The 24,179-nt window shown below is 61.1% G+C and overlaps 1 protein-coding gene across 1 annotated transcript in view; it reads right to left on the bottom strand.

Annotated features, from left to right (window-relative positions):
- MUC5AC (mucin 5AC, oligomeric mucus/gel-forming) overlaps positions 1 to 14,095 on the bottom strand; it is a 31,691-nt gene extending 17,596 nt beyond the window's left edge. The window contains 29 exon segments of the mRNA XM_070358883.1: positions 77 to 120; positions 577 to 736; positions 954 to 1,082; positions 1,449 to 1,605; positions 1,790 to 2,029; positions 2,758 to 2,931; positions 3,071 to 3,184; positions 3,274 to 3,412; positions 3,523 to 3,674; positions 3,750 to 3,850; positions 3,965 to 4,017; positions 4,086 to 4,341; positions 4,499 to 4,625; positions 5,149 to 5,241; positions 5,404 to 5,570; positions 5,651 to 5,788; positions 5,868 to 5,937; positions 8,730 to 8,834; positions 8,972 to 9,110; positions 9,377 to 9,675; positions 9,936 to 10,106; positions 10,212 to 10,321; positions 11,018 to 11,108; positions 11,568 to 11,682; positions 11,954 to 12,173; positions 12,176 to 12,214; positions 12,391 to 12,450; positions 12,924 to 12,998; positions 14,023 to 14,095. Of these exon segments, the coding sequence (XP_070214984.1) occupies positions 77 to 120; positions 577 to 736; positions 954 to 1,082; positions 1,449 to 1,605; positions 1,790 to 2,029; positions 2,758 to 2,931; positions 3,071 to 3,184; positions 3,274 to 3,412; positions 3,523 to 3,674; positions 3,750 to 3,850; positions 3,965 to 4,017; positions 4,086 to 4,341; positions 4,499 to 4,625; positions 5,149 to 5,241; positions 5,404 to 5,570; positions 5,651 to 5,788; positions 5,868 to 5,937; positions 8,730 to 8,834; positions 8,972 to 9,110; positions 9,377 to 9,675; positions 9,936 to 10,106; positions 10,212 to 10,321; positions 11,018 to 11,108; positions 11,568 to 11,682; positions 11,954 to 12,173; positions 12,176 to 12,214; positions 12,391 to 12,450; positions 12,924 to 12,998; positions 14,023 to 14,095 (3,811 nt within the window).
- Between the last annotated feature and the right edge of the window lie 10,084 nt (positions 14,096 to 24,179).

The following is a 24,179-nucleotide window of genomic DNA, read 5'->3' as shown; positions in this document are numbered from 1 at the left end:
GAGCGCCAGCGTTACGGGGCGGGACATGGGCAGGAGCCCCAGGCCCCGGGCGCAAGGAGGGCTGTCCGCTGCTCACCGTTTGCGTCATAGGCACACTGCACGCCACCCTCGGTGCAGACGCTGGTGACAGAAGAAAGGTGAGTCTGGGGGTGCCAGGCGTCCCCTGGCCTGTGCCGGGGGCAGGCAGGAACCACCCAGCTGGGTCCCTGCGGCCAGACCTCAGCCGGAGGTCACGCCCTCTCAGGGAGCCTTTCAGCCAATGAGCAGAGGAGGCGGTTCCAGCACAGCCTCTGGACAGTCTCTGGACCCAAGGACCTTCTGGAGGCCCCTTCCTCCCCAGGGCCTCTTCCTGGGGAGGGCTCCTCGGGTGGTGTCATGACCCAGGTTCCCTTCTGCCCCCTTCCTTCACCCCCAGGCCCCCCACCCTCATCCAGCAGTGAGGAGGCTCCCCATGGACCCCCACGGGAGACCCAGAATGGGGCACCCCTCTGGCCCTGAAGGGAGGAGACCCTGCTGGGAGGTGGCCAGGCGAATCCCCCATGTGCTCCAGGACCTTGCAGCTCCAGCCAGACTCACCAGGAGTAGCAGTCCCTGTCCGAGGGCACCGTGGAGTTTGGCCAGAAGGACTGGCCTCCAACGTGGCAGGGGGCTTGGGATGGGGGCGGGCATGAAGCCACACATCGCATCTGGTCCTCGTCGAAGATGGGGGCTTCTGCTGGGCACTCGGGGTAGCAGCCTGCGAGCCAGAGGGACATGAGTCCCAGCCGGGCCGGTCACCCATGACCTCGCTCCCACCTCAGGCCCCAGCCCTGGACCTCACCCCCCAGGCAGCGGGGAGCTCGAGGCAACAGCCACAAAGGCACCTCGAGGGGCCCAGGGGAGTCCAGCCTGGTCAACGGTCCCAGGATCGCCAGGACAGACCCCACCCCGACCCAGACCAGCAGGGCGCCCACCTTCCAAGCCTCGGGTGTCGTGCCAGCACTGGCCGCTGGGGTTCTGGCAGGTCTTTAGGCAGGGCGCCCCGCAGGGCTGGTAGTGCCACTGACACCAGCCCTGGGGGTTGTAGTAGTCGCAGAACAGAGCTGTGGGCGAGGGGTCACTCAGGGCCAGGCATCCAGTCAGGGGGCCCCAGGCGGAGGACTGCCCTGGAAGGACAGCCCAGGGCCAGCCCCACACCCGATCCTTGACCGAGTCCTGAGAGCTGCTCTAAAGCCACGGCTGTCCTCTGTGCCTCCCAGACTTGGCCTCAGAGGGTGTGGGCCTACAAGGCCCGTGGGCGAGAGCGGGCAGGCAGCCGGCTTCTTGGGGATGCCCGTCCCCTGCGCCCAGGCCCCGGGGCGAGGGAAGGGGGCCCTGCTGATTCCCTGCCTCCCCTCCCACTCTCAGCCCCACTCTCGTGACCCCCTGCACCCCCACGCCACCCGGGAGGCAGGTCCCAGAACACTCACGGCAGACGTCCGGGGTCCGCCAGGACACGCACACGCCCGCTTCGTGGCAGGCCTGGGCGTAGGCGGCCACGGCCGTGCAGAAACACTCACAGTCGCCCCCCGAGTCGCAGGCGCAGGCGTCGCTCACGCAGGCCTCGTAGTACCTGCCCGGCTCCACCTGTGGGAGAGAGAGGCTTCAGACACTGGGGGGCTCCTGGGCACCCACGAGGCTTGGCGTCCACCTGGGCCGGTTTCCCCTGGAGCACGGAGTCCTGTGCGGCCACCGCTGGCCTCAGAGGGTGGTGGGAGCCCAGACCACTTCCGTCGCTCCCTCCCCAGGTGCCGGGAGGAGCCCCAGCGACGTGAGTGTGGCAGGCGCTGAAGGTGGCGCTGTTGATGATGCTGCACTGCTTCTGGGCCCACGACCTGCGGGACGGGTTGGCGGTGCAGGGGTCCCTGGGGGCCAGAGCGTCCGGGCACGACGGGGAGAATTTCCAGCTGTTGCCAAACTCTAGCACGTCGCCCACCACAGACTGGCTCCGCGTGGTGAAGTCGTTGAGGGCGTTGTCGTCAAAGTTCCCGCACAGCCCGCAGACCCTCCCCTGCAGGCAGATGGACACGGAGATGGCAGCAGCTCCAGGCGGGCGCAGGAGGGGCCCACTCACTCCCTCGAGCCCGCGCCTCCTCCAGGACAGCCCCCGGAGCAGCCCCAGTGAGTGTGAGGGCGGCCCTGGGTGCGGCCCGCTGGGCGCTGGCGTCTCCTGGAGCAGAGGGTACAGGTGACGTGGCGTAGCAGCTACAGGGTGCCCCCAAAGACAGGCTCGGGTCCTCATCCCGGATGCCCCCACAGCCCAGAGTGGGAGTGAGGTCTCTGCAGGACAAGGGCTCCCTGGCGTGAGGTGGCTGATCTGGTGGCTGCATCCTTATGGAACGAGGGTCCATGCAATGAAGACAGTGCGGGGACATGGGGACCAGGGTCTGGGGTGAAGGGGCGCCTGGGGCCATGGAGCCTGGAGGAGGGAGGGAGGCCCACAGCCCTGGGGCACCTCGGTGGCTCGGCGTCCAGCCTTGGAGAGGATGGCCCCCTGTCTGGGGCCCTGCTTCCAGCAGCTGCGGGACCCAGACGTGGCTGAGGGCCTCGTGCTGGCAGCTCCTCCCTCTCTCTCTGTCTCTCCATCTCTCGGTGCCTCTCTCCTGTGTTTCTTGTCTCTCTCTCTGTCTCTCCCTGTTTCCCTCTGCTTGTCTCTCTCTGTCTCTGTTTCGGGGTCTCTGTCTCTCCCCTGCCTGCACTTCCATCACCAGCTGCCCCTGGTCTGGGGCGAGGCCTCACCTTGAACTCGGGGCTGAGTCTGAGGAAGATGCTGGTGCCCTTGTCCCACAGCAGCACAAGGCCCATTTCCATGTCCACCACCAGGTAGATGCCCATCTGGCGGATGGAGTAGGGTGGTCGCGGGCCCGTCTCTATCACCTCCAGTTTCCCATCACTCAGCTTCAGCTCGTAGCTCTGCAGGGACATGAGGGTCTGGCTGAGGACACTGGCCATCGCTTGGGTGGGTCCACGGCTCGGCAACCCCAGTCCTGGCTTAATTATGGGAACACAGCCTTCTTGGGGGGCTCCTGCCTGGACCCCCTCCCCTGCTCACCCCCAGGAAGATCTTGATGGCCTTGGAGCAGGTGGTCCCTGTGGTGCCACAGGGCACATTCTCGGTGACAACGCGGAAGCTGTCCTGGGCGCTGCCGTTCCCGCTGCAGTGGTCCTGTGGGCAGAGGAGCGGCCCGCTGGGGTGAGCATGCGCCGGGGCAGCGAGCAGGCCCCGGGGTGGGCGGGGGCTCGGTGGCCGTGTACCTGGAGCAGCGTGTACTCGCAGTCCCCGCTGAAGCTGTAGCGCCGCCCGTCGAAGGTGAGGTAGTGGCCGTCCCCGTACACCGCGCAGGTGGCCAGGCAGGGCCGGTTGGTGCATTGCCACGCCCGACCCTGACAGGTGCTGGGGGACAGTGCCCGTCAGCCCTCACCTCCCTGCCCGAGGCCCCAGCTGCCCGCCCCACGCTGGCCGGGCCGGGCCTCGCCCGCTGCCGGAGCCGCCCCCCGCCGTACCAGGTATTGCAGCCCACGCGGATGGTCTGGCCTGGCTGGTAGCTGGCCTCGTTGTGCACACAGGGGCAGGCGGACACGGGGACGCAGCCGCCGTCGCCGCTGGCCACCAGCCCGTCGGGACACACACAGCCAGGCTCGCACTTGGTGCTATACTGTGGGGGACAGGCCCCGCTTAGCAGATGACCCGGGCCTGCAGAGGGACCCCGGGGATGGCAGGGGACACTTACGCAGTCCATGTCCAGGGTGTAGCAGCTCTTCTGACAGCCGGCCCCACTGGCCCCGGGCGTGGCATTGTGACAGTCGACGTAGACCATGGGCGGGAGGCAGACTGGGGAGGGAGGGGGCGCTCAGGGGGGCCTCGCGGGCATGTCACCCCGCAGGTACTCGAGAAGCTTCGTGCAGAGATCACCAGGCTCCCCCTCACCCCCCACTCCCAGCTCACCTGGGTCTGGGGTGTGGCCTCCAATGCAGGTCAGCGTGCCCTGGGTGCAGGAGCTGCCGGGAGAGCACGGTCAGAGAGCCCCCAGCCTCCCCCGCCCCGCCCACTCAGCAGGGGCTCCTACCAGACGATGCCCTGCTCGTGCAGCGACTCCCCGTTGGGGACCACGGAGCCCTGGAAGTAGCAGGGGCAGCTGGTGGCCGGCACACAGGCGCCTGCGTCGTCCAGGAAGGTGCCGTCGGGGCAGGTGCAGCCGTCCACGGGGACGAAGCCGATGCTGCAGGTGACGTCCTCGTCGCTCCGGGCCCGGCAGGTGGGCAGGCATGTGCTGATGTTGTAGCGGTAGGTGAGCGACTTGGGGCAGGTGGCCATGGGCTTTGCTGTGGGTGCAGGGAGGGCGGCACTCAGGCCAGAGCTGGCGGGCACCCCCGGCCCCACAGACCCTGACAGGGTCCCGGGGCCGTGGGCACGGTGCTCCTCGACCCCCGCGCCCGGCTGGGGGGTGGGGCCTGTGGCGCGTCTACCGCAGACACTCACTGCACATGCCATCCCGCCAGCCGCTGAGCAGCACGCCCCGGGCGGCGCAGGCCCGGACGTAGGAGGACAGGGCCGCACACATGCAGTCCTCACTCTTCTCACAGTTGCAGGTGTCGAACAGGCAGTTCTGGGGGGCGCACCGGGATATCGGGGACCTCAGGTCACACACGGCAATCACGCCTCACGCCGCGGCCGGAGCCCCTGCCTCCCCAGGACCCCTCCCCAGGCTCACGGGGGCTCCCCCTCCCTCAGCAGAATGTGTACAGACCATCTTGCAGTCACGTCCTTGGGCTGGTGGGGGGCCGCTGGAAGGATCACAGTCCCTCATCTCTGTGACCCAGCGGTCCAGCCTCGTGTGGTCAGTCCCAGACACCAGTTTCTCACTGACCCCAGGGCCAGAAGGCTACTCACTCACTGCATGTAGCAGCCCCTGCCCTAGTGCCTGGGTGTAGGGCAGGAGGACATGATGGATTCAGAATCTCACAGTGGGTGGGTGCGCGAATGAACGACTGAGTGATTAATGACTGAGTGAGTGAGTGAGCGGGCAAGGGGACAGAGCCAGGGAGACCGGCCGGGCCCAGACGCTGTTGCCCTGGCCCTTGGGACCCTGAGGGTGGCCCGGACCCAAGGGCAGAGCCAGGAGGCATTACCGAGTAGTGGGTGCTGGGGTCCACGGCGGAGTGGCACTGGGCGAAGGGGCCATGGGGGTCGGTCAGCCGAGAGCACCAGTGCTGAGCGTACTTCTCTGTGGACAGAGGAGGGGTGGTCAGTGGGGCTGGACGTCACGTCAAGCGGGAGCCCCCTCGAGGTGAGTGGCTTTCCTTCACCCCGAGTTCCTCTGTATGGAGCAGTGCCGGGTATGAGCGGCCGAGGCACCAGGCGGGCCCCAGGGCTGCTGGACACACACCGTTCTCCACGCTGAGGGAACAGGGGTCCTCAAAGCTGTTCTTGACGTTGGGGCAGGCGGCCTGGGTCTTCCAGGTGTTGGCGAAGGCGGCGGCTGAGCCCTCCACCACGCCGCTGATGGTGAGGAAGTCGTCGGCCTGGTTCTGGTTGAAGTTCCCACACAGGCCTGGGGCGGAGGGCAGTGTGAGGCCCCTGAGCGCCCAGCCACGGGGGCTGGGCTTGGGTGCCGGGCGGTGACCCTCTTACCGCAGCTCTGCCCTCGGGTCTGCGGCCCCAGCCTCACGAACACCTGCATGATGGGCACCAGCTGGATGTCCAGCTGCAGGCCCAGCTGGGTCTGGGCAATGATGAAGAAGGTGGAGGGTCTGAAGAGCGTGACGTTGGCTGTGGACACAGGGGACCGTGTCTCAGTGGGTGCGAGAGGCGGGACCGTCAGAAGCGGGGACGGGGCGGGCACCCTCACCTGCTGAGACAGGCAGCTGGGTGTAGATCTGGTTCACAAACACCTCCCCACTAGCCTTGACCACGAAGACCTGGAGAAGCACACGGCAGGGGTCGTGACAGTCCCCACAGGGCGGAGAAGGGCTGATGACCACCCCTGCCCAACTCAGGCTCAGCCTGCTTTGCTAAGCTTTCCACAAGGATAGGACTTTTTTTTTTGATGACATGAAAGTTGTTCAAGACGGCGGAGTAGAAGGATCTGTGCTCATCTTCTCCTGTGAGCACTCCAAAACTGCAACTAGCCGCAGAACAGCCATCGACAGGAGAATGTTGGATCCCACCAAACAAAGACACCCCACGTCCAGGGGCAAACGAGAGGCCCCCACAAGAGAGTAGGAGGGGCGGAATCACATTAAGAATCAAACTCCTCACCTGCCAGAGATGCTCAGGGAGCTCAAACAAAACCTTGTGCACCAGGACCCAGGGACCCCTCAGAGACCCCAGTGCCTTTGTTTGGCCTCGGAGTACTGAATGAAGCAGGGCAAAGGCTAACAGAGTTTTATCAAGAGAGTGCACTGGTCATAGCAAACACCCTCTTCCAACAACACAGAGAAGACTCCACACACGGACATCACCAGATGGTCAACACCGAAATCAGACTGATTATATTCCTTGCAGCCAAAGATGGAGAAGCTCTATACAGTCAGCAAAAACAAGACCAGGAGCTGACTGTGGCTCAGACCATGAACTCCTTATTGCCAAATTCAGACTTAAATTGAAGAAAGTAGGGAAAACCACTAGGCCATTCAGGTATGACCTAAATCAAATCCCTTATGATTATACAGTGGAAGTGAGAAATAGATTTAAGGGACTAGATCTGATGGACAGAGCTCCTGATGATCTATGGACGGAGGTTCATGACATTGTACAGGAGACAGGGATCAAGACCATCCCCATGGAAAAGAAATGCAAAAAGGCAAATCGGTAGTCTAAGGAGGCCTTACAAATAGCTGAGAAAAGAAGAGAAGTGAAAGGCAAAGGAGAAAAGGAAAGATATAAGCATCTGAATGCAGAGTTCCAGAGAATAGCAAGGAGAGGTAAGAAAGCCTTCTTCAATGATCAATGCAAAGAAATAGAGGAAAACAACAGAATGGGAAAGATTAGAGATCTCTTCAAGAAAATTAGAGATATCAAGGGAACAATTTCATGCAAAGATGGGCTCAATAAAGGACAGAAATGGTATGGACCTAACAGAAGCAGAAGATATTAAGGAGAGGTGGCAAGAATACACAGAAGAACTGTACAAAAAAGATCTTCATGACCCAGATAATCACGATGGTGTGATCACTGACCTAGAGCCAGACATCCTGGAGTTCGAAGTCAAGTGGGCCTTAGGAAGCATCGCTATAAACAAAGTTAGTGGAGGTGATGGAATTTCAGCTGAGCTATTTCAAATCCTAAAATATGATGCTATGAAAGTGCTGCACTTAATATGCCAGCAAATTTTGGAAAACCCCTTACATGCATCATGCGAAATGCCAGACTGGATGAAGCACAAGCTGGAATCAAGATTGAAGAGAGAAATATCAATAGCCTCAGATACGCAGATGACACCACCCTTATGGCAGAAAGCGAAAAGGAACTAAAGAGCCTCTTGATGAAAGTGAAAGAGGAGAGTGAAAAAGTTGGCTTAAAACTCAGCATTCAAAAAACTAATACCATGGCATCTGGTCCCATCACTTCAGGGCAAATAGATAGGGAAATAATGGAAACAGTGAGAAACTATTTTCTTGGGCTCCAAAATCACTGCAGATGGTGACTGCAGCCATGAAATGAAAAGACGCTTGCTCCTTAGAAGAAAAACTATGATCAACCTAGACAGCATATTAAAAAGCAGAGACGTTACTTTGCCAACAAAGGTCCATCTAGTCAAAGCTATGTTTTTTCCATGTATGGAAATGTATGGATGTGAAATTTTGACCCTAAAGAAAGCTGAGGGCCAAAGCATTGATGCTTTTGAACTGTGGAGTTGGAGAAGAGTCTTGAGAGTCCCTTGGACTGCAAGGAGATCCAGCCCGTCCATCCTAAAGGAGATCAGTCCTGGGTGTTCTTTGGAGGGACTGATACTGAAGCTGAAACTCCAGTACTTTGGCCGCCTGATGGGAAGAGCTGAGTCGTTTGAAAAGACCCTGATGCTGGAAAAGACTGAGGGCAGGAGGAGAAGGGGGTGACATAGGATGCGATGGCTGGATGGCATCACTGACTCAATGGACATGAGTTTGGGTGAACTCCGGGAGTTGGTGATGGACAGGGAAGCCTGGTGTGCTGCAATCCATGGGGTCACAAAGAGTCAGACACGACTGGGCGACTGAACTGAACTGAACTGAGCAAAGAGATTTACTAAAGTAAAAAAGTCGACTTCAAGGACTTCCGTGGCGGTCCGGTGGTTAGGAATCTACCTTGCAAAGAAGGTGATGTGGTTTTGATCCCTGGTCAGGAAACTAAGACCCCACACGCCACAGGACCACTAAGCTTGTGGGTCACAGCCACTGAAGCGGCACTCAGAGCCCGCTCGCTGCAGCGAGGCAGCGTGTGTCACGAGAAGACCCCACAGGCCGCAGCCAAGGCCTGGGGAAGCCTAAGTTTTTTTAAATGTACTTTTTTTTTTTAAGTCAATTTCAGCAGAGAAGCTTCCTGGGCCGCTCTGGACAGGTGAGGGGCCCCTAGGGTCCGCCTCAGAGCTGGTCTTTTGGGGCCCGTTGCTCAGAAGACCCACAAGTGGTGCGGGTGGGACGCAGTGGGGGTGTCCACAGGCTGCCTCTGAGGGTCACGGCCCGCGCAGGGGGCGTTTGCCAGGAGGGACGCCCGCCCGGCCCACGCTCACCGTGTGGCCCAGGCTCAGCGTCAGGCTCTTCAGGCAGGTCTCGCTGTCGGTCAGCCCGCACCTGCGCAGCTCGGCCAGCACGGCGTAGGCGCCGCTGTCACAAGGCTGGAAACACAGGCCCCCACGCAGACCTTGTCGGCCCCAGGCCGCCTCGGCCTCCCCGCTCCGCCCGCCCAAAGCCGGGCTGGTCTCCCGGAGGTCCTGCGCCGGGAGCCCGCGGGCCCGCCCGGGGAGGCCCGCACCTTGGCCAGCACGTAGCTGCAGTCCCCATGCACTCTGTACTGCTTCTCGTCGAACGTGGAGATGTGGGCGCCGCCCAGCACCGAGCAGGTCCCCGGACATGGCGCCTCCTGGCAGGTCCAGCGGCCTCCAGAGCAGGTGCTGAGAGCAGGGAGGCCCCGCATGCGTGCTGGGCCCCAGGCACAGCCCCCACCCAGCCAGCAGGCTGACAGCTGTCTCGCCCAGGCCCGCCTGCCTCCCCACATGGACTGGAGCCCCTTGGCGCCTGCCCGGAGAGCTGCTGGCCTCTGCCCCGGGCCCCAGGTGGAAGCAGACCCGTGGCACCTGGCCACGGCTCCCAGGGGGCCGCCCAGGAGCATCCGGCCCAGACGGGTCCGGGGAGCAGAGGGCAGGGCCCGGGGTCCTACCAGTTCGTGCAGCCTGTGGAGTAGCCGGTCCCTGGAGCGTAGGTGGCCCCGTTGTACACACAGGAGCACCCAGACACGGGGACGCAGCCCGCGTGGCTGATGTCGTCCAGAACCATTCCTGCAGAGGCAAGCTGGTCGTGGGGCGCGTGCCGCACGGTCTGCTGGGAGGGCGTGGGGAGGGGCGCGGCCCCCGCCCACCACGGGCCTGCCCCAGAGGGCTCCTCGGACCCAGGGGCTCCGTCCGAGATCCATGATGCCTCCGTGTGATTCGGGGGGCCGGGGAGGGGCTCCTCCTCACCCTCGGGACAGAAGCAGCCGGCGACACAGTGGTCCTCGCACAGCTGGGAGCGCCCAGGGTTGGAGCAGGTGTCCGCACAGGGTGAGCCGCATTCGTGGTACCGCATGTTCAAGGGGCACGTCTGGGCTGCGGGGGGGGGGGATGAGCCGTGTCACACCCCGCCCTGCCCCCGCCCTGGGGGGACAGCAGGGCAGGGCCCGGGCCACTCGGGCACTCACGGCAGAGCTGGGGGCCCCGCCAGTCCAGGGGCAGCCCCCCAGCATGGGCACACTGGCGGGAGTACTCGGCGAGGGTGTGGCAGAGGCAGCTGGTGAGGTTGACCCGGCTGCAGTGGCAGAGGTCATGCCGGCAGGCCTCCAGGTAGCTGCTGGTGTTCACCAGGCGGGCACAGCCCAAGAACGGCTCGCTGCTCAGCATCTCCTCGCAGATGCCCTGGGGCAGAGCCCGGAGCCCTCGCTTAGTCGGGTCTGGAGTGTCCCCGGCTCAGCCCCAGGGCTGTGGGAGCAAGACCCCCACCCTGTCCACTCTGGGCCTTACAGAGTCGTTCGAGCAGGTCCCAGCATCCTCGGGGACAGGGTCCTGACACTGCTCCATGGGGCCGTCCATCTTCTGCAGGTTCCCAAACTCGGTGGGGGTCAGTTTGACATCTGCCGGAAGCACAAGGACCCCCCGCATCCCTCGCTCAGGGTGCTCTGGCCATGCCTATCTCCCATGCCCACACTGCCCGGTTAAGTGTCAGCTCTGCAGGACATTCAGGGCATCTGGAGATGAAGTGAGGGACCCCTGGGTATTCGAGGCTGCAGAGCCGTGAGCTCGGCCCTTTACCTGATGCTCCGTGGGCCTGGGGCCGGCTCGCAGCCCAGGGGGCTGGAAAGTGAGCCCGAGCCCCTGCCAGCCGCCCCCGGGCCCCCAGGCTGGCCTCTGGTAAGCAGCCCTCATGGACGGGCTTTGCGTGGGGCTCCACAGGCCTGGCAGAGGGGACCCCAAGCTCGGGGCCGCAGCAAGCGTGGGTCACATGAAAGGCCACGGCTTGGTGGCAAAGTGTCAGGACTAAGACGCAGAGACAGGGTCTGGACAGAGGCAGGTCTTCAGCTTCACAGGAGGGCGTGGCGGGGGCTGCCTGCTCTGCGGTGGGGGGCGGTGGAGGGCGGTGCGGGGCCGTGCCGGGATCTGCACACACGTGTGACACATGCGAGTGCACGGGTCTGTGTGCACGTGTGGGCGGTGCACACATGTTTGGACTGAGGTCTCTGACTTGGGATTCTGGAGGCAGGCTTCAGGGAGCACTGAGGAGCCGGGAACGGGCGGGGGTGGGGGGATGGGGAGGCGCCGAGAGAACTCACTGTGCGAGAAGAACTCGTTGTAGACGGGGACACCGTTGAAGTCTCCGCAAAGTCCGCAAGTCTGGTTGGTGTATTTGGCATCCAGCTCGAGCTGCAAGGAGGGGACACATCAGACTCCAGCCGTGCCAGGGACGCCCCAGGACCAGAATGATGGACCAGGCTCCCGAGGAGGTCAGGGCTGCAGCTCCTCACAGAGGACCCCCCCAACTCATTCCTCCAAGCTGGGACCCCGAGCAGGAGTGTGTCCTGGAGGAGATGCCTCCCCCACACATGGCGTCTGCATTGGGGTGTGGGTCCTGGGCCCCCAGCGGGGTGGGGTCTGCCGTCCCACCCTCCTTCACCCAGAACACATTCTTCCCTCCCTGGGGGAGCTGTCGGCTGGAGGAACCTGCTGGGCCCCCACCCTTAGCCCCCACCCCCGTCCCCCACTCCCGGCCCCCTGGCCCCAGCCTCACCAGGAGGCTCTTGGGCTGGAGGTATGTGCCAGGACCCCCGCCCCCAGCCCCTCACCCCCAGCCCCCCACTCCCGGCCCCCAGCCCCTGGCCTCACCAGGAGGCTGTCGTCCTGGTTCCACATGAAGACCAGGCCCAGCTTGGCCACCACCTTCAGATTGCTGTTGCTCTGCTCAATGAGGACCCCAGACTGGCTGAAGGGCAGCTGAATTCTGCAGGGAGAGGGCCTGGCTGAGGCACGTGGGATCCAAGGGCCCGGGCAGCAGAGGTCAGGACAGGTGGGGAGGCCCCTCAGGTCACATCCCAACGAGGTCACCAAGACCCAAGAGCACGGAGCTCGAGCGTCAGCAGCACAAGGGAGGGGCCGCGTCTGGGGGCAGAGCCAGAGCCTGAGCCCCCAGGAGAGACGGGGGCAGAGCGTGGGGGCCTGGAGCCACCCTGCGTGGTCCCGGGAGCACACGCGCCACCGGGCCCCAGACTCACGGGCGGCCGTTGACCAGGACGGAGCCCTTGGTCAGCCTGACGACCAGGCCATCCAGCTTCATGGTCACCCTGCTGGGCGCAACGCCGTTGGGCCCGGGGCCGCGGCGGAGCTGCAGGTTGAAGTCCTCGTAGGCGGAGCCGCAGTGCGCGGAGAAGACATAGTTGCACAGCCCGGGGAAGCGGAAGACGTCGCCGTCGAAGGTCTTGTAGTGGAAGTCACCCACGTGCTGCACGCCCGCCCGCCGTGGGCCGCGTTCAGGGCTGCCGTCAAACAGAGCAGGGCGTTTCCGAGGGACACCGACGACACGGCCCGGACCTCCCAGAGCCGGGCCCTCATCCCGGCAAGGAGCCGCGCACCCTCCTGCCGCCTCCGGCTCCGGAGAGACAGGTCTCCAGGGACACAGCCGCCCGCCCCCGACCTGGCCTCGGGGTCTCACCTCGCACCACGGGGGCGGTCCTCAGAGGCGGGTGGATGGTCACTCCACGGAGGGCGGTGCCTGAGGGAATGGGGAGGTGGCTCAGAGCCCTCACCCCCACTGCCCACCGCCAGCTTGACCCCCAGGAGGGCTTCCGCAGCTGCAGGGCTGCCCGCTCCCGAGCTCTGGACCTGCCGTGTGTGGGACCTCCCTGCTGCGTGAGCAGAGATTCCCACAGCCGAGCAGCAGAGGTCAGCTCTCATGCCCACGTGGCCCTGATGTTGTTTGCACCTGGGAGTTCCTGGCTCCGGAATCTCAAAAATGCCTGAATCAACACCCGTGGCTGCGAACCACGCTTCCATGCTGAGCTCAGACCAGGTGTGCCTCCCAGGGAGCCCGTCAGGGGACAAGCAGACGGAGGCAGCAAGCCTGTCCCCGAGCCCGCCCTTGCTCTGTGGCCGATGGCCTCGCCGGGAGACCGGGAGACGGCGAGCAGCCTGAGCAGAGCTTCCGGAGCAGGGTGGGGGCTCTGACAGGTGGGGGGGTCCACTCACCGCCAGGCCCCTGAGGGGCAGGAGGGAGGTCTGGGTGCTCGAAGCTGAGCTCTGCAGCACTGTTCCGGGCCTGGCCTGAAGGAAGGGGAGTGGGCGCTGGGCTGGAGCTGGCCCCGAAGGATACACAGACGGAAGGGGCCGGGCCTGGAGGGTGGGGTTCTCCACGCAGACTGGGGGCCTGGGAGGGCCTCTTCTGAGTCACCCCAGGCCCTCCGCTGGGCCACGGCTCCTTCAACCATGCTCTCCGGTGAGCCCCCCGGCCCTGAGCCAGCTTCTCCAGGGGCCCTTCCTTCATGCACAGTGCATTCATGCCCACCAAGCATCCACCAGGTATCAGGCCCTGGTTCCCTGCTCAGGACGCAGGGGAACAGGCGGGAGTACCCGCCAGGCAGCAGCCCATCCAAGGGGCAGACCCTGAGGCCGTGGGCTGGCTCAGCCCCTCCAGAGCCAGCTGGGGATCTGGGACCCAGAGCTCAGACAGAGCTGCACCCGAAACGAGGTGCTCAGTGCCGCCGCACAGCTCAGCGCCCGGACACCAGCGGAGTCGGCCCAGAGGCCGCCTCGAGAACCTGGCCTTGCCTCTGAGTCATGTCCAGGGAGCCCCCAGTGGGGCAGCCTCTGCCTCAGCACTGCAGGCAGCTGGCCGCAGGAGGCTGGGCACCAGGCGTGCGAGACGCCTGGGGCAGGGGCATCTCAGCTGCACGGCCCCGAGCTGCCAAGCGCTGGGGGCCGAGCAGCCCCTACACAAGTCTGGGCCCGGCCGCGCCCTGGGAAGCAGGCAGGAGACGCCAGCCCCGGTGGGAGAGGCCTCTGAGGACAGCACCCTGCAGCCAGGGGCTCACAGACGCCTGGCTGACCCCTCCCCAACCCCCACCTGGACCCTACAGCCCCAAAATCCCCTCCCTGACCCCACAATCTCCTGGAGTGGGACCGAGCAGGAAGAGTGGCCCACAGACACCCTCAACTTCTCAGGGCCCCGGGCAAGGCCTCCGAGCTGCTTGCTGCGCACCTGGCACCAGGGCCACTCTAGGACTTGAGGAGTGGCAGGGGCTCCAGGCTCCGATCATGGTCGGCCTGGGGATGCCAGCGGGCACCTTACCTGTGTGCTGGGCACAGGCCAGAGTGAGGGCCAGGGCCCAGAGCGGGGCCAGCCTCCTTCGGCCAACACCCATGGCGTGTGGGAGAAAGTCCCAGGGCAGCCTCTGAGGACGGCTGTGAGCCAGCAGGAGCCTTTTGTAGTCCTGGAGCTGACTGCAGCCCCACCAGCCTCACGTGGGAGGGCGGGGCCAGGCCTGCGAGTCCCCTCGCCCAGGTAAACAGTGGCCACCGGCTTTGGGATGGCCCGCGGCTGAAGACAGCAGACATGGGTGTGTCTGCAGCTGGGACGTGGTTCCTGGGGTCCCTCAGCACTGGCTCAGGCATCGTCTCACTGGGCCCCCAGCTCTGAACCTTGGCTGGGCAGGCTTCTGTGAGGCCGACCCTGGAGCTCCTATGCCTGGAGGCCACCACCACCCTTCCTGCTGCCGGGGCTGCTGGGCTGGCCCCACCCTTGCTGCAGAGGGCTCAAGGGCGGCATTCCCGGCGTCAGGACCCCCCCCCGCCCCTGCCCCCGGACCAGCGCTGCCTGGGAGGCTGGCTGTGCTCCCGGCGGCGGTGAGCAGCCCCAGGCTAGCTCCTCCCACGTGGGCCTGTGTCTTCCTTCCTTGAGGGGCAGGGGCAATGCCGAGTGAACCAGCCCAGAAACTGGCCTGGTGGTCTTGGCCATGATGGACTCTGCCTGAGGAAGCACGCTAGTGATGGCCACCCACTCCGGTCGTGGGTGTGTGAGCTCCGGGCCCGTCAGGGTGCTGGGCGCTGGGGCCCAGTCCCAGGGGGCCACTCGCAGCAGCCGCCGCAGCTGGTGGCTCCACTGCCTCAGGGGGCCGGCCAGGAGGCTCTCCCTGGGGCGGAGCAGCAGGCCGGGTCCCTGATGCTGAGGCAGGCTTGGCTCAGGAGCCCCATGGAGCTCACCGGAGCTTTGGGCCTGTCCTGAGTTCCTTCTGGGCACCTAGCTTTCCATCCCAGAGCCTTTCCCTCCCTATGCCCCCGATTTACCCTGGTATCTGGTAGAAAGAACACCCCACACAGAACAGGAGTGTGAGGGTGGGGCATGGTGAGTGAGTCAGTGAGTGAGTGAGTGAGTGAGTGAATGAGTGAGTGTGTGAATTAGTGAATGAGTCAGTGAATGAATGTGTGAATGAATGAATGAGTGAGTGTATGAATGAGTGAGTGAGTGTGAGTGAGTGAATGAATGAGTCTGTGAATTAGTGAATGAGTCAGTGAATGAATGAGTGTGTGAATGAATGAATGAGTGTGAGTGAGTGAATGAATGAGTGTGTGAATTAGTGAATGAGTCAGTGAATGAATGAGTGTGTGAATGAATGAATGAGTGAGCGTGTGAATGAGTGAGTGAGTGTGAGTGAGTGATGAGCGCTGGTGGCCGCTCGCCCAGGCCCGGCTGAGGGGTGCCGTGGGAGCGGGCCCGTGCACTGGCTGCCGCCTCGCGCCCCCACTGTCCCCGCGCGGCTGCCCGGCTCTACAGCTGGACCACAGGCAGCCTGGTGCTGCGCAGGGGAGGTCCCTAGAGGACGGGCCAAGAGACACGTCTGGCTCCAAAACGCTGCGGCTTTTGTGGTTGGGACATCAGATGTGGGCAACTCGTGCCTTGGGGGAGGTTTGAGGGTCGGCCTCGGGGGCCGGAGCTTGGCTCAGTGGGAGGGAGGAGGCTGGAGGCTGCGGTGACATGAGCCCACCCTCCTCGTGACCCCAGGCAGGCAGGGAGGCAGCAAGGCAACGACGTCCACGCCGCTGGCAGGGGGACAAGCCTGGGCTCCCCACGCCCCTGCCCCATCTGAGCCACCAGCGTATGCCCCAACCCAGGGTTGGCCTGCCTTGCAGGGGAACCCTGTAAGAAGCACCCCGCGGGGAGACAGCCTGGCGTTGGGGCTGGAGTGGCCCAGTGACCCAGCCTGGGAACCGGGGGCCTTATTCCCTGGGACCTCCCCCCGCGCCCAGTGGAGGCCCTGGAAGGGTCAGGGCTGGAGAGGGACCCCTTAAACTCCAGCGTCCTCCTCTCGGGGCCTGCACGCTCAGCGAGGGGCCGCACAGGGGAAGGGGCCCAGCTGGGATGTGTTGGCCGCCTCAGTTTCCTCCTCTAAACGGAGTCCACGGCTCATGTAGGCTGCTACGCACGGGGATGGGGCTGGCGCAGCGCGGTGGTCCCAGAGGCCTTGCTTCCTCAGGGTCAGCTGCCCCTGGGCTGTTGCCAGCCCCAACCTGGACCTGATGAACTGTGGATTGACGGGTCCAGCAGGGCAGTGCCTGTGTGGACAGGGGACTGGGATCTGGCCCTGAGCAGAGCCCCCATGGGTTGCCATGGTGACAAGAGGACCGTGGCGGGACGTGGGCAGGATGCAGGCCAGGGCAGACTTGCTCTGGCAGCTCCGATTCGGGACAGGAGGCGAGCGTCAGACGGCCCCTGTGCATACGAGTCACTGACCAGATGATGGGGAAATGCCTGCCAGCCGGGATCCGCTGAGAACCGGGCCCCACGGTGGGCGAGGAGCCGGCAGGAGCAGGGGCAGGGAGCCGGCCCAGCACTTTCCTCCCGGGCCAGGCGGCACCCCGGGCACCTGGGGGAGCGCGGTCCTCACAGCTCTCTCCTCAGACACGCAGCCCGCCCATCCGCCCGCCCATCCGCCCCTCTGGACCCGGGGCTGCCTGACCTGACCCTGATCTCGACCCTGGCCTGGCCCAGCCCGGCCCAGCTGTTCCTGACCAAAGTGACCAAGGCAGGGGACGCCGGGTTCAGCACTACCTGCCCAGCGCTGGGACCCCTCCCAGATTTGGGGGGCGGCCGCGGTCCCAGCACAGGCGCCTGGGATTTGCTCTGCAGTAGCTGTGGGACCTGGGGCTCCAAGCAGTCCTGTCACTGCCCTCAGGCCCGACGCTCCCTACTCCCTGCCAAGGTGGGTGCTCTGTCTAGGGGCTCAGGTACAGCTTCAGGGAAGCAAAAGAGGGCCGTTCACGGCCCTTCCCGTGTGGGACTCGGGGCTTGGCCTCCACCCCTCCAAGCCAAAGAGGTGAACACAGCGGAGTGGCCAGATGGCTGGGAGCCAGGCCACCCTCCGCAAGCCTGGTGCCCTCAAGGGGCCGCAGTGGGGAGACCTGACTTCCATCCTCACATCTGGGGCGCACCTCCGACCTGGAGGTGGGCGCCCGCACCCAAATGCCAGGTCACTCCAACCCTGTCCCTTGGGGAAAAGGACAGGCCTGGACCAGCCACAGGTGGTAAAGCAGACAGTCCGCTTGGGCTCCTGTTTTCTGCCCAGACGGTGGAGTGGACAGCTGTCTCCCGGCGGACACTCTGCCAACCCCGTCTCGGACGCTCTGAGCACAGGGCCGGCTGCTCCGACAGTCTTGGGGGCCCTGGTGGGCCAGGTGGGCTTCTTGGAGGCTTCACCATGTAATTCAGTCCATAGGACACCAACAACTCCTGAGAAGTAGGGTCTGTGGGTGTCCCCACTTCTGGGTGACACAGGTGGGAAGCACCTGACCTCAGAGGGGCTGGCTAGGATCTGAACCCAGGGCCAGGGGCTCCAGACCCTGGGAGGAGGTGGTGTCCTGGCCCCGACACCCATCACCTGTGTGTCCCCGGCAAGCACATCACCCTCTCTGTGCCTCGTCTGGAAATCAGTGATCACAGGATGGGCTGCCCCCAGGACAGAACGGACTTCAGGGGAGCGTCTCCCGAGCTGCGTCTGGCCCCCAGAAGAGCCCCCACCACCGTCATGGGGCCCCCCCAGGAGACTTCCTGACGCTGCACGGTGTCTCTAATCTAACACGTCTGGGATCAAAGAGCGTCGCGGGCCTGATTGCACTGACAGTCAGAAGGGCGACGCCTTCCTCGCCTGGTGGCATCTGAACTCATGACCCAGATTCTCAGCATCCGGGACCCGTGGCTGCGTCTGACTCAGGGGACCCTGTGGGGCCAAGGGTGCGGCCCCCCAGCCACGCACCAGACGGGCCGCTCTGGGCCCTGATGTCACAGGTGGGGAACCAGCAGTCTGGGGAAAGGTTGCCGCTTCTCCCGTGTGGCAGGGGACGACTCCAGGACAAAGACAGACGGAAGCCCTCAAGCCTGCGAAGAGGAAGTGGGCACCACCTTGGCAGGAGGCTCTGGGAACGTCCACTAGCTTACAGGAATTATTGCAGTGTTGACAGAAAGGGCAGGGTGGCCCCAAGTTTCTCCCAGCCCAGGGACTTCCTTGATAAGGAGGAAGGTGCCCTCACCCTCCTGCCCGGCCCTGGGGCCCGGGAGGCAGAGACACCAAGAGATGCCCACGGGGCGGGAGGAGAGTAAATTTGGTTTCGCGGCGGGGCCGCACTGATTGGGACCTTCCTGCACGTGTTTGTTCACCTGAGTCACTGGGCGGGCAGAGTCCCTCCCGAGAGCTGGCCTGGAAGCCGCAGCCTGAGCCCCGGCTGCAGCTCTGGCAGCACTGCCCGTGGTTGCCCCTGCCCATCCGCGCCCCACGGCCGGGCCCCGCTCCGTCCAGGCCTGGTAGGGCAGTGCCGGCCCTGGGGTCACTCACCTCCCCGGGCCCAGCTTCTCAGCCCTGCCGCCTCCTCGCTCCACCTGCTCCAGGAAGCCCAGAGGCCTCAGCCCCCTCCCGACACCTCCCTCTGCAGCGCCCCCGCCCCGCTCAGCAGTCATCTCCCACCTCCCAGGGCCGGGAGGGATGGTCCGCTGAGACCGTTCTGAGGAAGCACATGCCTCCCTCAGCAGCCAGGGGCCAGGGAGCAGCTGACCCTCGAAGAAGCCCCTCCTCTGCCCTCAGAGCTCTGTGCCAGCCCCTCCCCGGGCACCGCCATCCACAGGCAGGGAGCTGCCAGGCCACTTGCCTGCATCAGGACACAGAAGCGTCCCCATCGCTGCCCCGTCAGCCTCTAGGAAGACAGGAGGACATGGCCAGGTGCAAGGTTGTCCAAACGGCCCTGAGCGTGACCCCGGGGGCCTGCTGAGGGTCAGCTGTCCAGCTCAGCGGCTGAGCCCAGGACGAAGGGCTCAGCAGTTGGAGCGGGGGGTGGGGGTGAATGCTTCAGCACATTTTCAAGGAGTCTTTCACCGTGTGAACCAGGGCGCCTCTGGACGTGTCCCCAGAAGATGTGAGAGCAGGACTTCAGCGAGATGCGCACACTGTGTACTCGCGGCGGGTTCTCACAGTCGCCCAGAGGGAGAGGCAGCCCAGGGTCCATGGTCCACGGATGGATGAGGGACACGGACGGGGCTCCATCCGCACGGTGGGCGTCGTCACTCAGCCTCGGACGGGAAGGGCATTCAGCTCAGGAGGCGCCTGCGGGACACGGTGCTCGGGGAAACAAGCCAGTCACCAAGGGCGGGTGCTGCCTGACCCTCCACGGGAGGTCCTGGAGGGGCGGCCTCCGTAGACACAGGAGGTGGGCCGGGCGCTGGGGCCGCGAGGAGGGGAGTGAGGGCTCAGCAGGAGGTTGAGATTCTGCAGGTGGATGGTGGGCGAGACGCACACGGGCGCTCTGTGCGTCTGAGCTGCACACTAGACGCGGTCGACGTGGTAAACACACACGTGCACACGCGTGCTAAGTCGCTTCCGTCATGTTCGGCTCTTACTGACCCATGGACTGTAGCCCACAGGGCTCCTTTGTCCATGGAATTCTCCAGACAAGAACACTGGAGTAGATCGCCATGCCCTCCTCCAGAGGATCTTCCCAACCCGGGGATCAAACTTGCGTCTCTTATGTCTCTTGCATTGGCAGGTGGATTTTTTAGCACCACCTGGGAAGCCCTTTGTCACACGGATAGTGACACAATTTTTTTTTAACAGCTCACAGTTTTATTCCATAACCAAACGATAGGGCACCCGAGTCGTAAGGGCGGCCGACCCCAAGGGAGAGGCCAAGCCGGGAGAGAAAATGGAGCAAAAGTCACCACTCTCACCTTGAGAAAATACTGGTAAATAATTTGGTATCATACCTTTTTGCCTTTTCAAAAATGGGCACAATAAAGGACAGAAATGGTATGGACCTAACAGAAGAGAAGATATTCAGAAGAGGTGGCAAGAATACACAGAAGAACTATATTAAAAAAAAGATCTTAATGACGCAGATAAAGGATGGTGTTCGCATCGCTACGAACAAAGCTAGCGGAGGTGATGGAATTCCAGCTGAGCCATTCCAAGTCCTGAAAGAAGATTTTGGAGCCCGAGAAAATACAGTCTCTCTAGTTGCAGCAGGAGCTGTTCTCTAGTTGCGGTGAGAGGGCTCCTCCCTGCACTGCTTCTCTCGCTGCAGAGCCCTGGCTCCAGGGTGCATGGGCTTCGGTAGCTGAGGCGTGTGAGCTCAGCAGTTGTGGGTCCTGGACTCCAGAACACGGGCTCAGTAGCTGTGGAGCACGGGCTTAGCTGCTCCACAGCACGTGGGATCTTCCCGGATCCTGTGTTGGCGGGCAGATTCTTTACTGCTGAGCTACCAGGGAAGCCCTGTGGGGTGTTGTTTTTTGTTTTCAACTGAGCTTCTTATTTTGAGATAACTGTAGATTCTCACGAAGCTCTAAGAGATAATCCAGGAAGATTCCAGGCACCGTTCCCAGGCTCCCTGAGGGGTAATGTCTCACAGCACGGATGCGGCCAAGACACACAGCCTCTCCAGCTCCTCCCGGAGCCTGCCCCTGCCCTTGCCCTCACGCTTACCACCTGCTTAACCCCTGACAACCACAAATCTGTCCTCTAGTTCTATAATCCTGTTGTTTCCAGGATGCCACACAGCCTTTGCGGACTGGCTTTTTCCACTCCGCGTAAGTCTCTGGAGATTCACTCAGACTGTTCTGTGCTCCCTGCTTTTCAGTGCCGAGTGAGATTCCGGGGTGTGGCTGGACCACAGCGTGTCCATCCATTCACCTGTTGAAGGACATCTGGGTCGTGGCCAGGTTTTGGCTGTTAGAATGAAGCTGTGGTGAGGACGTGCACAAAGGCTTTGGTTTGAACATCTGTTCTCATTTCTCTGGGATAATAAATATCTGAGTGCGATTTCTGCATTAAACAGCAGTCACATATTTAGATTTTTAAAAACTTGGCAACAAAGTTTTATCAGAGTAATTGTATTATTTTTCATTCCCACTAGCAATGAATGAGCAAGCCACTTTCTCTACATCTTCACCAGCATCTGGTGTCATGGTTTTCGTAGCCAGGCTGACAAGTATGGTTTTAATTTGCATTTCCCTCTGGAAGAAAAGCTATGACAAACCTACACAGTGCATTAAAAAGCAGAGACATCACTCTGCCAACAAAGATCCAAATAGTCAAAGCTATGATGTTTCCAGTAGTCACGTATGGATGTGAAATTTTGACCATAAAGAAAGCTGAGCACCAAAGAATTGATGCTTTTGAACTGTGGTGTTGGAGAAGACTCGAGAGTCCCTTGGACTGCAAGGAGATCAAACCAGTCAATCCTAAAGGACATCAGTCCTGAATATTCATTGGAAGGACTGATGCTGAAGCTGTAGCTCCAATACTTTGGCCATTTGATGGGAAGAGCCCATCATTAGAAAAGACCCTGATGCTGGGAAAGACTAAAGGCAGGAGCAGAAAGGGGGCAACAGAGGATGAGATGGTTGGACAGCATCACCAACTCAATGGACATGAGTTTGAGGAAACTCTGGGATGTAGTGAAGGACAGGGAAACCTGGCGTCTGCCGTCCATGGGGTCATAGTCAGACACGACTGAGATGCTGAGCACCAGCAGCCAGGCTAATGATGCTGAGCATCGTCTCATGTGCTTATTTGTCTCTGCTCCTCTTCAGAGAAGTGGTTCTTCAAATCTTTTCCCCATTTTCTAATTGGATTGTTTGGTTTTAAAGTTGAATTTTGAGTGTTTGTTCCATATTCAAGGTACTAATCCTTTGGTGAATATGAGGTTTGCAAATATGCCCTCCTAGTGGATATCTCTTTGTATCTTTGTATAGGATCTTTCTTTGTGCCTTGTCATACTGTTCATGGGGTTCTCAAGGCAAGAATGCTGAAGTGGTTTGCCATTCCCTTCTCCAGGGACCACGTTTTGTCAGAACTGTCCACTATGACCCGTCTGTCTCTGGTGGCCCCACATGGCATGGCTCATAGTTTCATTGAGTTAGACAAGGCTTTGATCCATGTGATCATTTTGGTTAGCTTCTGTGATCGTAGTTTTCATTCTGTCCGCCCTTTGGTGGCTGAGGATAACAGGCTTGTGCAAGCTTCCTGATGGGAGGGACTGGCTGCTGGGAAGACTGGGTCTTGCTCTGGTGGGCAAGACTGATGCTGAAGCTGAAACTCCAATACTTTGGCCATTTGATGCAAAATGCCCATCATTGGAAAAGACCCTGATACTGGGAAAGATTAAAGGCAGGATAAGAAGGGAATGACAGGATGAGATGGTTGGACGGCATTACCGACTCAATGGACATGAGTTTGATCAAGCTCCAGGAGATGGTGATGGACAGGAAAGCCTGAAGTGCTGCAGTCTATGGGGTCACAGAGAGTCAGACACGACCGAGTGACTGAACAACCACCACCATCGGGCAGTTCTGGTCATCCAACTATATAGGAAATGTTAGAATCAGGTACAGTGATTCCTCCTGCATTGTTCTTTTTCAAAGTTGCTTTGACCACTCTCGTTCCTTCATCTTTCCCCGTGAATTTTAGAATAATCTTGTCTATATCTACAAAAATTCCTGCTGGGATTTGATAGGAATTGCATTGCACTTGTATGTGAATTTGGATAGAACTGACAGTTTTCCTATGCCAAGTCCCCCAGTGCGTGAACAGGGCATGTCTTTAAGAGAACAGGACGCTATGGGGCCTTCTCGGAACAGACCTCACTCCCATCCGCATCTTCCTCTTGTTTATAGAAAAACTAGCCTCCTAGACATTCCTTGAGTTCCAAATGACAAATTTAATCTGAGAAGTGAGAAAATGCAAAAGCAAAGGGAAACAGTCAAGCAGGACAAAATAATAGTTTAGCCATAAAACAAAGTCAAGGATCTTTTGTTCCTCCTCAGGGGCTGTAGATAATATCCACTGAGCTGTTTCATAGATGCTGAAACTGGAAAAAACCAACTGCATGATGATCAGACGTTAGTCATTACATAAGCTGTTCCATCTTGCACAATTCTAAGAACTGGCCTCAAGGAAACAGGAAGAAAAAAAGGATGACCGTGGAGTTGAAGATTAACCTTAAAATTACAACAGTCAAGATGACGCTCATGAGACCACTACATGACCAGTTTCACGACGAGGTCAGCACTGACTCAGTTGCATCCACTTTCAGCCCCCTCGCCCTGCCTGTGCACCCTGAACAATCCCTGAAAATCGCTTGCCCTCTTACTGGCAGCTGGGGAGCTGGTTCTCTGGGACATGAGTTCCCCTTTTCTCCAGGGCTGCCAGCTTCCTCAGTAAAGCTACCTTTCCGTTTACCCAACATCTGTCTCTTAGCATTGGATCCTTCAGCTGGTGAGCAGCCAGCTGAGTTCAAGAACATTCCCATCTGTTCAGATCCTCTTTGATTTCTTTCATCAGTGTTTTGTAGATTTCAGCACGCGAGTCCTGTATATGCTTTGTTAGATCTACATCTAACGTTTTCAATCGATTTGAGCAATTGCAAATGGCGCTGTATTCTTTCTATCATTTTGTTTACTGCTTTATGGCTGTGCTGGGTCTTCATTTCTGCACAGGCTTCTCTTCAGTTGTGGGTGCATGGGCTTCTCACTGCAGTGGCTTCTCTGGGCCCGTGGGCTCAGGAGCAGAGGCTCCCAGGCTCTAGAACACAGATTCAATAGTTGTGGCGCATGAGTTCAGCCGATCCACAATATGTGGGATCCTCCTGGATCAGGGACTAAACCTGACCGGCAGGCGGATTCTACGCCACTGAGCCACCAGGGAAGCCCGCAATACTGTGATCTTAATACAGTGGTCAGTGACGACCTGGTCATTGCTAAGATGTGGCCATGTGTGGATGTGAGAGTTGGACTGTGAAGAAGGCTGAGCGCCGAAGAATTGATGCTTTTGAACTGTGGTGTTGGAGAAGACTCTTGAGAGTCCCTTGGACTGCAAGGAGATCCAACCAGTCCATTCTGAAGGAGATCAGCCCTGGGATTTCTTTGGAAGGAATGATGCTAAAGCTGAAACTCCAGTACTTTGGCCACCTCAT

Source organism: Bos mutus, chromosome 22, assembly GCF_027580195.1.
Source record: "Bos mutus isolate GX-2022 chromosome 22, NWIPB_WYAK_1.1, whole genome shotgun sequence".
Taxonomy (NCBI): Eukaryota; Metazoa; Chordata; class Mammalia; order Artiodactyla; family Bovidae; genus Bos; species Bos mutus.
Note: the sequence above shows the minus strand (reverse complement) of the source record. Positions and strands in the feature narration are given on the sequence as shown.